Genomic DNA, 16,412 nt, shown 5'->3' on the forward strand with positions numbered 1-16,412 from the left:
TTCAGGTGCCATAGTAATGCTGCATTATAGTTAACCTGAAGAAGGAAATGGCAATCTACTCCAGTATTCTTGACTGGAAAATCCTATGGACAGAGGAGCCTGGTGGGCTACAGTTCATGAGGTCGCAGAGTCAGACATGACTGAGTGCCTGAGTGCATAGTCAACCACAAAATCTCAGTGGTGTACAATAGTACATTTTTATTTATCTCATGAATATGTGGGGTTCAATTGTTCTTGGCTGGATTTGGCTGATCTTGCCTAGGCTTTTCATATGCCTGGGGTTGAGCAGGTTGTCAGGGATGACTTCAGATAGGAAGGATAACTGGGAATTGTGGCTGACATAACTGGGACAGTGATTCTATATATCTCATATTGGGCTAGCCCAGGCATGTAGTCATGGCAATGTCAGAAGAGCAAGAAAGAGCAAGTCCAATACACAAACGTTTTTCAAATTTCTGTGTCATGTTCGTTAACATCCCATGGGCCAAGACGTCCGCAAGGATGAGCCCAGCATGGGAGGGCACTGCAAAGGGCATAGATACAAGTAGGGTTGAAGAAGTGGAGCCATTAATGCAGTCAGTCTACCACAGAAACTGTTTCTGGAACTACCAGGACTATTTGATCCCGAGACCTGCCCTCTTTTCTGTTTCTCTATACCATCTCTGAAAATAAGAGACTATAGAAATACACATACAAGTATGAACAGGGCCTGTTTCCTGTCCTGAAATCCAATGGAAAAGACAACATACACAAAATTAGCAGTAGGGGAGACTTTGGTATGTGCTATAATACAGAGGCATAACAAAATATTTAGTATGATAGTATAGACAAGGGAATGAGTCATTTGTTGAAAAAGGCCCCTTTGAGAGATGATATTATGCAGTGGACAAGAATATGCCCTTGATCCTAGTTTTAGATATTGACTCTATCAATATCCTTTGTCACCACTAACCATGGGATCTTGTTCACGTTAAACTCTCTGTACCTCAGTTTTCTCATTTGTAAAATGGGCATAATAATAATAATACCCTCTGAATAAGCTTTTTGTCTGAAGTACAGAAAATGATTATGTAACAGCACTTGAAAGTGCCAGGCGCATAGCATGTGTTCCACAAAGATGAGCTATTATTGATTGAGCAGTTGGTAGAATCTTTCTGTGCTGGGAGACAATATAACACATCTAACTTTATTGGGTCCCCTACTGAGTGTCTGGTTTCCCTGGAAGAGGGTCAGTTGTACCAGTGCAGGCTCAACAAGCATTTTTTGAACAACATATCAGGCTCTGTGCTAAAGGCAGCTACGTATGTTGTTTGGACACTCTATTACCAGGTAAGAACTTCTCTGTTCCCTTCCTCTTGGCATCTGCACCCCTTGAGTCAGGGGATAGACTCCTGTTAAAGATTGAAAAAAAGGCTTTCTGGGAACTAAGAGCTAGTCCCTCTGGCTTTCAATATTTCCCTATTTTGACACTAACATCTTTTTTTTTTCCTTCTCTTCAGCATGTTTGGGATGGCATACCTCATCTGCAACAGAAATGAGCGTTACCCTTTGCTGGGTAGGTAGTGGGCCTTGATTTTTAAACCTCTTTATTGAACTATAACGAGACATACAGAAAAGTACACCAATGATAAATCCTCAGCTTAGTGAATTTTCACAAAATGAACATATAATCACCATCCAGGCCAAGAAATTAACAAAGAAAAAAAAAAATAGCAGTACTCTGGAAGCCCTCAAATGCTTTATTCTCCTCCCTTTTACCCGAAGATCAAAAGTAATTCTAAATCACTGCAGTTCAGGTCAGTTCAGTCGCTCACTTGTGTCCGACTCCTTACGACCCCATGGGCTGCAGCACGCCAGGCTTCCGTGTCCATCACCAACATCACCTAAATTACTTAGGCCTGTTCTTAAAATTTATATGAATGAAATCCTACATTGCATAATTACATAAGCCTTCTTAAAGTCAACATTATGTTGTGAAATTCATCCATATTATTGGCTGCATCTATAATTCATTCATTTTCATTGCTATGTAGTAGAGTCGGCCCTCTGTATCGGCAGTGTCAGCATCCACGGATTCAAACAACCACAAAGCAAAAATACCTTTTTTAAGAAAATTCCAAAAAGCTAAACTTGAATTTATTGCACACAAGCAACTGTTCATGTTGCATTTACATTGTATTTGCTATTATAATTTATCTAGAGATGATTTAAAATATACAGAGGATATGTGTAGATTGTATGCAAATACCATGCCATTTTGTATAAGGGACTTGAGCATCTGTGGGTTTTGTATCCCTGGGGGTCCTAGAACCAATTTCCTGTGGGGTACAGAGAGGTGACTACTTTCCATTTTATAAATATACAGCAATGTATTCCTTCTGTATTTGTACATTTCAGTTGTTTCCAGTCTGGGCTCTTATGAATAATACTGCCATAAAAAGTTTTGTACAAGTCTTATGATGAACATATGCTTGCATTTCTGCTGTTGAGTATATATATGTATATACAGGTGATATTGTTGCAAAAGGTACAGTTTTGGTAGATGATGCCAAATAATTTTCTAAAATGGTTTTCTAAATGGTTGAATATACTGTGACTAATAATGTTACAAACATTCCATTTGCTTTTCATTCTTACCAACAACTTAGTTTTATCAGTCTTTGTACTTTTAATAATTCTTCTGGTATTATAGTGGTATCTCATTGTGGTTTCCATCTATTCCAACCCTGATGTGGTTGAGCGCCTTTTCCAAATATTTATTGACCATTTGGAAATCATCTTTTATAAAAGTGACTGTACAGATCTTTTGTTTATTTTTCAGTTGGGTTATGTTTTTATAGATGTGTTGGAATTATATATTCTGAAAATGAGTCCATTTGTTTTTACTGTATGTAACTTTTCCCATTCTGTGCTTGTCTTTTTATTTTATTAGTGATATAATTAATGAACACAATTTTTTATTTTAATGAAATCCAATTTACTAGTCTTTTCCTCTGTAATTAGTGCTTTTGTGCACTGTTTGTGAAATCTTTCCTCAGCCACAAATCATGAAGATACTTTCCTACATTCTCTTCTAGAAATTTTGTTTTACCTTTTACTTTTAAAGCTGTGACCCAACTGGCAGTGTTGTTTTTGTAATTCTTGGTAAAAAGAATCCTATCATAAGAAAGCTAACTCAAGACTAGACAGGGAAGTAGACATAAAATGAAGTAAAGAAGAGACCGAAGTGAGGATTGGCCTGTGGATTCTGAAGGCAGCCATTTCTAATAATGGCTTGTAATTTCCTTCTTTCGGAAGGAATAATGGTTTGTAATTTCCTTCTGTTAGACCTGAGCATACCTAAAAGTATCATTATAAATTAGATCCCGGTCATACCTGTGTTAGGGCAGTTAAGAGGAGGCTCTGCCCCACACTTTGGGGGGTGGGTGGGTCTTAGGACAGAATCTTGAAGTCAGCACAGCCTAAAAGAAGGAAACAGTTCCAGAACAGCACAGAGCACACAAACCAGCATCAACGCCTCGCTTTCAGTGCGTTCAGGTAGTTTTCAGAGTTTGTAGGCACATCATTTCTTCCAAGTCCAGATCCCCGAACTCCTGAAGGCTAGAAAGGAGAAGGAGTATCCACTCTCACCTTTCTCCAAGGCCTTACTTTCCATCCTAGGATATGCTTGTTGTGACCATGATTGATAGCAAATGGAAACCCTAACCCCCTTTCTACAAGATTGAGGACTCAGTATGACGGACATACTAGAACACATTGGTGTAATATGTATATATTTTGCAGTCTGGTCTATTTGCCTTTTTGCCTGATTTCACCAGAATAAGATAAAAATCAGGCCTATATACCGTTCCTTAAAGCGGTAAGCAAAAACAGACTGTCTGAGGTTAGCAGGATGGAAGGTACTCTTAGAAGAGCTCCTGTACAAGAGCTTCTATAAGCACATGACAACAAAACTTACTTGAACAAAAGGGTTTTTTCAAGGGTCAAAAATGCATACAAATACTCTCAGATATTAGGACCTTGTTTAAACAGAAACAAGGTAGCATACTTCAAGTCAAGAGGTTAAACAGAACCCAACTAAAGAAAGAATTCAGAAGTTCTTACCTCTATGTGTTGTATACAAATAGAACACAAAAAGCTAGAAAAGTCTGCCCTACAGCCTTCTGGGCCTTACCCTCTGAGTTCCTGTGTAAACTTTAGGCCAAAGAAGAACACTATACGTCTCACAAAACCAAATTCAAATGCATTTTCAGAAAGGAAAAGTTTCATCTGAAAGAAGCAGGATGTTCTACAGAGTAGTTCTCACTAAATCTTACCCAGAAATTTACATTACCAAATAAATATGTAAGCTTCTTTGTACAAAATTCTAAACTTAGAGCAGTGGCCTTGGTTTTCAATAGATTTTAAATAGCACTTGGGTATGTATTAACTCTATCAATGAAAAAAAAAAAAAAAAAAGGACACTCCACAGTAATCAGTCCGTCAAAGAAGGAAGAGTCAGCCCTTATTTGGTCTCTGGCTCTTTTGACAGGAACAACCCCACAAGAGACTGAGCCAGACTTGCCTGTAACTGTCCAGGAGTCTCCAGCGGAGGCATGGGTCGGCAGTGGCCTGCTGCAGGGTCAGGGGCACTGACTACAGCAGTCCTGGGAACAGGGGCATACTGACATTAGTCCTTTTGAAGGAGGTTGCCATTACCACCATTACCCCTACCATAGTTTGGCCTCAGGCCAAACTACAGGGAGGGAACACAGCCCCACCCATCAGCAGAAAATTGGATTAAAGATTTACCAAGCATGGCCCCACATGTCAGAGCAAGACCCAGTTTGCCCCTCAGCCAGTCCCTCCCATCGGGAAGCTTCCATAAGCCTCTTATCCTTATCCACCAGAGGGCAGATAGAATGAAAACCACAATCACAGAAAACTAACCAAACTGATCACATGGATCACAGCCTTGTCTAATTCAATGAAACTATGAGCCATGCTGTGTAGGGCCACCCAAGATGGACAGGTCATAGTGGAGAGTTCTGACAAAATGTGGTCCACTGGAGAAGGGAATGGCAAACCACTTCAGCATTCTTGCCTTGAGAGCCCCATGAACAGTATGAAAAGGCAAAAATATATGACACTGAAAGATGAACTCCCCAGGTCGGTAGGTGCCCAGTATGCTACTGGAGAAGACTGAAGAAAAACCTCCACAGGAATTAAGAGGCTAAACCAACATGGAAACAACGCCCAGTTGTGGATGTGTCTGGTGGTGAAAGTAAAGTCCAATGCTGTAAAGAACAGTATTGCACGTTAGGTCTATGAATCAAGATAAATTGGAAGTGGTCAAACAGGAGATGGCAAGAGTGAGCATCAACATTTTAGGAATCAGTGAACTAAAATGGACAGGAATGGGCAAATTTAATTCAGATGACCATTATATCTACTACTGTGGGCAAGAATCCCTTAGAAGAAATGGAGTAGCCCTCATAGTCAACAAAAGAGTCCAAAATGCAGTACTTGGGTGCAGTCTCAAAAATGACAGAATGATCTCTGTTCATTTCCAAGGCAAACCATTCAATATCACAGTAATCCAAGTCTGTGCCCAACCACTAATGCCAAAGAAGCTGAAGTTGAACGGTTCTATGAAGACCTACAAGACCTTCTAGAACTAACACCAAAAAAGATGTCCTTTTCATCATAGGGGACTGGAATGCAAAAGTAGGAAGTCAAGAGATACCTGAAGTAACAGGCAAGTTTGGCCTTGGAGTACAGAGTGAAGTAGGACAAAGGCTAACAGTTTTGCCAAGAAGATGCATGTGTCATAGCAAACACTCTCTTCCAGCAACACAAGAGATGGCTCTACACATGGACATCACCAGATGGTCAATACTGAAATCAGATTGATTCTATTCTTTGCAGCTGAGGATGGAGAAACTCTATATAAGCAGCTAAAACAATATCAGGAGCTTACTGTTGCTCAGATCATGGACTCCTTATTGTAAAATTCAGATTTAAATTGAACAAAGTTGAGAAAACCATTAGACTATTCAGTTCAGTTCAGTTCAGTTGCTCAGTTGTATCCGACTCTTTGCAACTCCATGGACTGCAGCATGCCAAGCCTCCCTGTCCATCACCAACTCCCGGAGTTTACTCAAACTCATGTCCATTGAGTTGGTGATGCCATCCAACCATCTCATCCTCTGTCATCCCCTTCTCCTCCCGCCTTCAATCTTTCCCAACATCAGGGTCTTTTCAAATGAGTCACCTCTTTGCATCAGGTGGCCAAAGCATTGGAGTTTCAGCTTCAACATCAGTCCTTGCAATGAACACTCAGGACTGATCTCCTTTAGGATGGACTGGTTGGATCTCCTTGCTGTCCAAGGGACTCAAGAGTCTTCTCCAACACCACAGTTCAAAAGCATCAATTCTTCAGTGCTCAGCTTTCTTTATAGTCCAACTCTCACATCCATACATAACTACTGGAAAAACCATAGCCTTGACTAGATGGACCTTTGTTAGGCAAAGTAATGTCTCTGCTTTTTAATATGCTGTCTAACTTTCCTTCCAAGGAGCAAGCATCTTTTAATTTCATGGCTGCAGTCACCATCTCCAGTGATTTTGGAGCCCAAGAAAATAAAGTCAGCCACTGTTTCCACTGTTTCCCCATCTATTTGCCATGAAGTGATGGGACCAGATACCATGATCTTAGTTTTCTGAATGTTGAGCTTTAAGTCAACTTTTTCATTCTCCTCTTTCACTTTCATCAAGAGGCTCTTTAGTTCTTCTTCACTTTCTGCCATAAGGGTGGTGTCATCTGCATATCTGAGGTTATTGATATTTCTCCTGGCAATCTTGATTCCAGCTTGTGCTTCTTCCAGCCCAGTGTTTCTCATGATGTACTCTGCATATAAGTTAAATAAGCAGGGTGACAATATACAGCCTTGACATACTCCTTTTCCTATTTGGAACCAGTCTGTTGTTCCATGTCTAGTTTTAACTGTTGCTTCCTGACCTGCATGACAGGTTTCTCAAGAGGCAGGTCAGGTGGTCTGGTATTCCCATCTCTTTCAGAATTTTCCACTGGAGAAGGGAATGGCAAACCACTTCAGTTATCTTGCCTTGAGAACCCATGAATAGATCATTCAGGTATGACCTAAATCAAATCCCTTATGATTCTACAGTGGAAGTTACCAGTAGATTCAACAGATTAGATCTGATAGAGTGCTTGAAGAACTATGGATGGAGGTTTGTGACATTGTACAGGAGGCGGTAATCAAAACCATCCTCAGGAAAAAGAAATGCAAAAAGGCAAAATAGTTGTTTGAGGAAGCCTTACAAATAGCTGAGAAAAGAAGAGAAAGGCAAAGAGAAAAGGAAAGACATACTCATTTGAATGCAGAGTTCCAAAGAACAGAAGGAGGGATGAGAAAGACTTCTAAGTGATCAGTGCAAAGAAATAGAGGAAAGCAATGGAATGGGAAAGACTAGATACCTCTTCAAGAAAATTAGAGATACTAGGGAACATTTCATGCAAAGATGGACACAATAAAGGACAGAAACTGTATGGACCTAACAGAAGCAGAAGATATTAAGAAGTGGTGGCAAGAATACACAGAAGAACTATACAAAAAAGATCTCCATGACCCAGATAACCACAATGGTGTGATCACTCACCTAGAACCAGACATCCTATAGAATGAAGTCAAGTGGGCCTTAGGAAGCATCACTTCGAACAAAGCTAGTGGAGTTGATGGAATTCCAGGTGAGCTGTTTCAATCCTAAAAAATGAGGCTGTGAAAGTGCTGCACTCAATATACCAGCAAATTTGGAAAACTCAGCAGTGGCCACAGGACTGGAAAAGGTGAAAAATTTTCATCCCAATCCCAAAGAAGGGCAATGCCAAAGAGTGTTCAAACTACCATACAATTGCATTCATGTCACACTCTAGCAAAGTAATGCTCAAAATTCTTCAAGTAAGGCTTCATGAACTGAGAGCTTCCAGATGTTTAAGCTGGATTTAGAAAAGGAAGAGGAACCAGAGATCAAATTGCCAACACCCATTAGATTATAGAAAAAGCAAAAGAATTCTGGAAAAACATCTACACTAAAGCCTTTGACTCTGTGGATCACAACAAACTGTGGAAAATTCTTTAAGAAATGGGAATACCAGACCATCTTACCTGCCTGCCTCCTGTGATACTTGTATATAGGTCAAGAAGCAACAGTTAAAACCAGACATGGAACAATGGACTGGTTCAAAATTGGAAAAGGAGTATGTCAAGGTTACTTATTGTCACTCTGCTTATTTAACTTAAAAGCAGAGTACATCATGCAAACTGCCGGACTTGATGAAGCACAAGCTGGAATCAAGATTGCCTGGAGAAATATTAATAACCTCAGATATGCAGATGGCACCTCCCTTATGGCAGAAAGCAGAGGAACTGAAGAGCCTTTTGATGAAAGTGAAAGAGGAGAGTAAAAAAGCTGGCTTAAAACTCAGCATTCAGAAAACTTAAGATCATGGCATCCAGTCCCATCACTTCATGGCAAATAGATGGGGAAGCAATGGAAACAGTGACAGACTTTATTTTTTGGGCTCCAAAATCACTGGAGATGGTGACTGCAGCCATGAAATTAAAAGATGCTTGCCTCTTGGAAGAAAAGCTATGATCAACCTAGACAATATATTAAATAGCAGAGACATTACTTTGCCAACCAAGGTCTGTCTAGTCAAGGCTATGGTTTTTCCAGTGGTCATGTATGAATGCAAGAGCTGGACCATAAAGAAGGCTGAGTGCTGAAGAATTAATGCTTTTGAATTGTGGTGTTGGAGAAGACTCTTGAGAGTCCCTTGGACTGCAAGGAGATCAAACCAGTCAATCCTAAAGGACGTCAATCCTGAATAGTCATTGGAAGGATTGATGCTGAAGCTGAAGCTCCATCAGCTTCACCACCTGATGGAAAGAACTGACTCATTAGAAAAAGACCCTGATGCTGGGAAGGATTGAAGGCAGGAGGAGAAGGGGATGACAGAGATGAAATGATTGGATGGCATCATCAACTTGATGGACTTGAGTTTGAGCAAGCTACAGAAGTTGGTGATGGACAGGCAAGCCTGGTGTGCTGCAGTCCGTGGGATCACAAAGAATCAGACACGACTGCGCAACTGAACAACAGCAATGCGTTTTTGCTACTCCTTCCGTCCACCGAGGTTTCAAAGATGGTAGGCTGAGTTTGAGATTTCAGTCAGGGTATCCTGTTATTCATATTTAAAAATATAAGAAAAATAAGGATGATATGGTTGTAACCCAAGGTGACTTATTTTCCTTTTCTAATTTTTCTATATTTTCTACAGTGAGCTTATGTTAGTTTTATAATCAAAAAAAGGGTATAGTTTATTTTTAAGAATTTATGTTGTTCTTATGAGTAATCATATATATGAGGTTTTTTTAAAAAACAGGTTGAATTTTTTTTATCACTGGTAACTCTTCTTGTAGCCCTGAGATAAGTGTAGTTTCTCATTTACAAGGAGTAAGTTTCCTTCACAGAATTAAAAGTAAAAATATTTTATCCATCCTGTAAAACATGAGAACCTTAACTTTATAAATTGATTTCTTAACGTAATATGCTGTAGTTACTTCTAATGTGTTATAGAAAAAAGAGAAAAAGGAAAAGAAAACAAGCATTAGGGTCAGATAACCCTGATTTAATTCCTGGTTGTATATTCTAAGCAAATCTCAGTTTGCTACACTAAATTAAATTGACATCATAGTGAACATAATAAGAATCCTTTCCCTCATAGCTTATGGGCATCAAAGAAACAAAACAAAACAAAAAAAACCCTGTAAAACCACATTACTAACTGTAAAGTTCTAGCTGAAGATTTTTTAAAAATTTTAAAGTGCACAGGACCTCAAGAAACTCCATGAACAATGCCATGGAAATTCCAAGGGTATTCTTAGAAGCAGTATCACTGTGTGCTTTTTTATATCTCTAGACAATTTTATGTTGATTGGGTTTGCTCCCTTTTTGAAAAACAAAAATAACAGGACGTGAGGAGGAGATCAAATACTTCATGTGTACTATGAAAAAATTTTTGATGTCTAACTGCAGTCAAGTCCTGATGTATGAAGGAGTATCAGGATATGGAAAAAGTCAGATTCTTGTGGAAATTGAGTACCTGGCCCAAGGTGAGAACCACAGGTGAGTGTCTTGCAATGACCACTTTTTTTGTGGATCCAGAGAATCCTGACATCCTTAAGAATTTTATTTGTTTTAATGTTCCTCTCCTTTATATAGGTTGCCTCTTATAAACTACTCACAATCTATCAGTTATTATTGGGTATCATGCCCCTTATGCTAAATAAGTAATTAATGAGAAACACATTGAAGTGAGAAAATAAAAAGCTGGGTTGACCCCTTGAGATCCTAATTTAATGCCTGGAGGGGCTTGGATATTGATATTTTAAGTTTCCTAATGCTCAGACAGTTTGAGAACAACTGGTATAGATGCTGAAACCAAAGCTAGATTTGGTCTGAAGCAAATACATAAGTTTATCCTGTAGCTGACAGGGAATCGCTAGTTCAAACCATTGAGCCCTGAGAATGTGGTTAGAGAATGGAAGGCCTCTGAATTTTCCTTTGAAAGGCAGAGCTAGTGTACTTACCTCTTGCTATTTGTCTCTTTTCATATAAGGAATGTCATGAGGGCTGTCTTTGGGACAGCCTATCTCATGGAGGTGAACAGTGTGGTATTCAATAACAGTGATGATAACCAAGACAATGGTAATTGTGTCACACATCCTTTCACCATCTAACATAAAGGCTTTAAGGGGAAAATTCTTATTAGTTTTAGTTTTGGCTGTGTTTCTACTCTCTTCAAATGTCAGGCCTGAGAGAGGCTAGTTTTTAAATGTATTTAACATTGCTGAAGGAATAAGTCAAAATAACCAGAAGACGTTTTATTTATTCCATCACTTACTGAGTACTTATAGTACCCAAGTGCTGTGTTAGTTTGCTAGAGCTACCATGACAAAGCACCACAAACTAGATGGCTTAAACAACAGAAGTATGTTGTCTCTGTGTATAGGAGGATAGACGTCTAAGATCCTGGTGTTGGAAAGTTGGTTCCTTCCATCAGCTGTGAGGGACAATCTGTTTTGTTCCTTTCATAGCTTCTGGTGGCTTGCTGGTGTCACTGGTATTCGTTGGCTTGTGGAAGCACTACCCCAATCTCTGCCTCCATTTTCACATGATGTTCTCCATGTGTGTTGTCTGTGTCCAAATTTCCCCCCTTCCCAAAAAATATTTTTAGAAACTCTCTCTGATTCCTGACTTTCTTATAAACAGGACTATTGCTATTGCGTTGACTAAGATCAGCTTCAATCAAAATTTTTATACCATCCAGATACTCATGGCCAATGTACTAGGTCTGGATACTTGCAAACATTATAAAGAACGACAGAGTAACCTTCAAAATAAAGTCAAGTCACTGTTGGATGAAAAGTTCCATTGTCTTCTTAATGACATTTTCCATGTGCAGGTAACGAGCTGGTGTTAGACTCCTATGAGAAATTGTGAAGGGACAGGTGAGGCCACCCCTCCATCATGCTTTATGACACTGCATCTCTTTGGTTTTCATGATACTTTTTTTTCTCATCTAGGGCATCCAAGGTGGTAAGGAAATGGCTCCCAATCCTTAAATGAGCACCCACCTTCCTAAGATACATTGGTACCAGACTCAAGAAAATCCAAATAACCACCTGCTGATTCATTTTTTCTTCTCACCTTCTCATCCTAGGTATACTATATTAGCTAGTCAAGGGCACAAAATCCCTCTGCTCCCAGAGGTGATTGCCAATGCAAAGATAAGAGTGTGCCCTATTTTTTCTCCTATCTATTAGATTCAATGACATAGAGCTGGAAGAGATGTTATGAATTATCTAACATACGAGGATTTTAAGGCACAGAACAGTAAAGTGAACAGCCAAAGACATACAACTAGTAGTTCCCTCTGCTATTTTCCAATACTCAATATTCTTATAATTTTTTATATAGTTCCCTATTTCACGAGAGGTTTCCAAGATGAGCACCTTGAGAAAACAAAAGCAGTTGGAGGCGTTGTTTATGAAGATCTTGGAGCAAGTAAGAGCATCTGTGGGTCAAGTAATGGGGGGAGGGGAGAAACTGGGCATCTCACCACAAAGCCAGGTTGCCTCTAGAGTTCAGATTCCAATGACAAGAAGCTGTGAATTATGTGAAAGCTTTAACCCAAAGTGTTTCATTGTCCTCCATCCTTCGAAACCCCAAGGTGAGAGTCTATTCAGAATTTAGTTGTATTTGAAAGAAGTTCTTTCACATTACTCCTGGGAGTTTGGCCTCTTCTTAAAACCAGTCCTCTTTTTTTCCTCCCTCTGTATAAGAAGTGATCTATCAAACCAGTTATGTATACAGGCTCTGTAGTCAGACTACAAGAGCTTGCGCCCTTAGGCCTATCATTTGCTACCTAGGTAAGCTCGATCAAATGACTCAACCTGTGCATGCTTTTACATTATTTTCTATAAAGCGAAGAAATAATAGTACCCAGCTCACAGGGTTGTAAGGTTTAAATGACTAAATTATGTGTAAAACACTTAGAATAGAGTCTCGTTCATTGAAGCCACTCAATCAATGTTAACTTTTTCCTCTCTGAGTAATATCATGACTGTCCATTATATGCAGTTGATCACCAACTTTATATCCCATTCCCTAGCTCTCTTATAAGCACCAGAACCATATTTCCAAGAACCTTCTGTGTATTCTACTTGGATATGGGGAATCATACTCAGTTCAGTGTCTAATACTAAATTCATTTTTTCCCCTACTTCAGTATCCTATCTTCCTGATCCTTGACCTTTGATTTAGTGAAAAACGAGTTCATTCACACATCATTCAAGTTATCTTTGCTACTTTCCTCACTATCTGCCAAATCTTCTGCATCGACTCAGTTGCCAAGTCCCCCATGTCTGCTAGGACCGACTCTAGAACCCGTCCACCCTGCGCTCCCCAGTGTGGCTCCGGCTCTCTCTCTTCTGTTACTGTAGCTTTCCAGCCAGTCTCTGTGCCGCATACCTCTCCACTGCAGCTCATCTTCCACATAACTGCCAGAGCGTATGCAAACTGCTCCAGCCTTTGCTTTATGCTAGTCAAACAGTTCTCAGTACTAATGAGATAAAAGCCAACCTTGGAGAAATGCTACTCATCGTTCAGTGTTACCTCTTCAGTGAGAACTCCCCCAAGTCACAAGGCATGACTACTACCACTGTGCTTCTGTAACACTGTGAACATATCTCTTATTATGTTTCCCACACTGTACTGCAATTTGCTACTTAAATCTGTGTCTCTCTCCTTCAGGAGATTGTGAACTTCTTAAGGAGAGGGAGCCTCTTTTTCATTTTTGTATCACTATTGCCCAGAAGAATGTTTGGCACATAATAAACAATTCAAGTTTGTGGCAATAAATGTACAATAGAACTTCCTTCTTCTCCACTGAAGGCAAATAAGGCTGTATCAATAATTTCTAAATGTCAGATTTTGAGGACTGTTTGCATCACAAATATCCAGGAAGCTTGATAAAATATATGTATTTACAAGTTCTACCTGAAATTGAAAAAGGCTTGGTTTGGGCCTAGGAATCTGTTTAATTTGTTTTTACTTTAAAATTCCTCAGTGATTCTGATCCAAATCTAGTTGGAAACTGTGACTAAAGCTGTGCTTTGACTCAGTGCTATGATGACAATCTTTGGATCACTTACTATCAGTGTGATCTTGGGCAAGTGGCTTTATTTTTCTCAATAAATAGATTCAATAGTGCCACCTCTGTAAACATTATGAAGATTTAAAATGAGTTAATTTATGGAAGTGCATCACACAGTGCTGGGAACATAATAGGTACAGTGTAAATGTTGGCTTTTATTCATATTAGAGATGACCCAATTCAATCTATTTAAAAAAAAAAATTTTTTTTTTAATTTATTTGGCTATTCTGTGTCTTAGTTGCAGCACACAGGATCTTCAGTCTTCATTGCGGCATGCAAGATCTTATAGTTGTGGCATGTGGGATCTAGTTCCCTGACCAAGGATCAAACCTGGGCCCCTTGCATTGGGAGCAGAGACTCTTAGCTGCTGGACCACCGGGGAGTCTTCAATCTTCTTATTTTAAACCTATGGAAGCTGGGGCTAATGATGTACTATTGAATTCATGTGGGTTTTTGGTTCTTGCTTTACTCTCAATTCACAAATAATTCACTGATAAGACCATTCTATGACTAAAACTCACATTCCTATCTGCCCATAGTTTTAAAGATTTTAGTCAAATACAAAACAAAACAATGGGATGCTCATCCCTATTCGTTAAAATGTTCTCAGAGTCAGTGAAGAGCTTACGATCTGGTGACAGAATGAGGCTGGAAGAGGAGACTCACTATGTGTATGTGATAAGACAGGCTATATAATACTTTAGAATGATCGTCTTCTGAAATTTGAAATTACCCTTTACTGCTTTGGTTTATAAAAACATACACAGAGAAAGAATGGCTTAACAATCGCTTCTCAGAGGGAACCAAAAGAAGCCAAGAGCAGTCTGGAGCAGTAAGAATGGGAAAAGTTTTCTCCATTTAGATATCTTACACTATGGAAATATAGAGCCCACTATACAAGGGCTCACACTAAAATGTAAACTCTCTGTTTTGTCTAATACTGTATCCCCAGTGCTTAGAACAGCACCTGACACTAAGGGATGCACGGTAAGTGCTTAATGAGTAAATAAATAATTCAGACTAGTCAGGGAAAAGCAGTCTACACACAAAGAGGACACCTGGTCTGTTTTTAAGTGTAACGTGCTGTAATTCAAGCTGGAACAGCATAAACTGCTGGCAGGGCAAAGACCAGATCAATTCCTCTCAGCACTTTGCCTCCAGCACCCAGCCCAGTGAGTGCCTGGTAAAGACGTGTTGAATAGATGTTGGCTGAATACATGTCAAATAGGTATTTCCAGGAGACCTTCATTTTTCAATAAATTAGAATGACTTGAAGTAAATCTCAGTTATTTTTATGTAATGGGTGTTTAACTTGACTACAATCCATCTATCCTATACATTATCTTGTCACAAAGATCTGACCAAGTATGAGTCTCTTCTAGCCAGTTTAGTCCCAATGGTCACAGATTCAAAGTTAGCAGAACCTAAATTATCACAGAGATACTGGAAAGAAAAGATTTAACTTAGCTTTGCAGAACTCAGTGGAAACACATGTATTCCCATACATATGTACAAAAAAAATGAAGTCTTGGGAGTTCCCTGGTGGTCTAACTAGGATTCAGTGCTTCCACTGCTGTGGCCCAAGTTCAGTCCCTTGTTGGGGAACTGGGATCCCACAAGTCTGGGGGTGTTGCCAAAAAACAAAAGCAAAAAATCCCTGAAGTCCTACAGCATTTTTCTTTCTGTTTCTTCACCTTGTTTAGACAGTGAAAGAGGAAAGGATTATTTTCATCATTGATGAGGGCCAGTTCATCGATTCGGCCTCCTGGACCTTTATGGAAAAGCTTATCCGCTCTGTCCCCATCTTCATCATCATGTCCCTGTCTCCCTTTGTCAACATACCCTGTGCGGCTGCCAGTGCCATAATGAAGAACAGGAACACCACCTATGTCACCCTCGGATCTGTGCAGCCTAAGGACATCCTCAACAAAGTCTGCCTGGACCTCAGTGTCAGGGGCATCCCCAAAGAACTGGACACGTGAGTAACCCATTTATTCTAAGTGCAGACAGCTGCACTTATTCACCAGGTCCAGACTTCATCAGATTCCTTAGGTTGTGTCTTAAAGCATCCATTTCATTCTTGCTGGTCCCGCCTTTCAAAGGGACCATTGAACATGCTTGGTAGGATGGATGCTGCTCACCTTTTCTTTTTATGGTTCCTGTTACCTCATGTTCAACTTTACTTACAGGCATGAGTTTTGTTTCTCTTTCATCAAGCTGGGCAAAGGTACACTCAACTCTTACCAGCAGTGACTAAGGGCACAGTCGTGGGCAAGTTGCATGAAAGGCAAATTGGTAAACATTAAAGACCACAACCCACAACTGAGCCAGGTCTTAGTCACCAGTGACAACATGGTCTGGTACTGGTGTTCTTGTTCATGGTAGATTTGATGTCTTCTCAGTGACTCCTCTACTGTGTCTTGTTAGCAGTCCTCTTAACAACATAGACAATGCCCCTTCCTTAGCTGTCTGTTTGCAACCCACCATGGTATCTGTTCTTTATAATGAGGTTATCTTCTTCTAGAAGAGCAATGTCTCGGACACCAGGCATGAATTTTCCGTGTTCTCTCCCTTTGACTCCCTGCCTCTCCCTCTTTATCTCTGTATTTATTTATTTAACATGTATAT

The 16,412-nt window shown here is 39.8% G+C and overlaps 1 protein-coding gene across 4 annotated transcripts in view; it reads left to right on the top strand.

Annotated features, from left to right (window-relative positions):
• ADCY10 (adenylate cyclase 10) overlaps positions 1–16,412 on the top strand; it is an 84,540-nt gene that overhangs the window by 29,693 nt on the left and 38,435 nt on the right. For all 4 annotated transcript variants that reach the window (XM_070462750.1, XM_070462747.1, XM_070462749.1 and 1 more), the window contains 5 exons: positions 1,500–1,555; positions 10,038–10,191; positions 11,338–11,530; positions 12,046–12,132; positions 15,488–15,762. In XM_070462750.1, coding sequence (XP_070318851.1) covers positions 1,500–1,555; positions 10,038–10,191; positions 11,338–11,530; positions 12,046–12,132; positions 15,488–15,762 — 765 coding nt within the window. The remainder of the gene's footprint in view (positions 1–1,499; positions 1,556–10,037; positions 10,192–11,337; positions 11,531–12,045; positions 12,133–15,487; positions 15,763–16,412) is intronic.

The sequence above is a fragment of the Odocoileus virginianus genome, unplaced genomic scaffold, assembly GCF_023699985.2.
Source record: "Odocoileus virginianus isolate 20LAN1187 ecotype Illinois unplaced genomic scaffold, Ovbor_1.2 Unplaced_Scaffold_12, whole genome shotgun sequence".
Classification (NCBI taxonomy): Eukaryota; Metazoa; Chordata; class Mammalia; order Artiodactyla; family Cervidae; genus Odocoileus; species Odocoileus virginianus.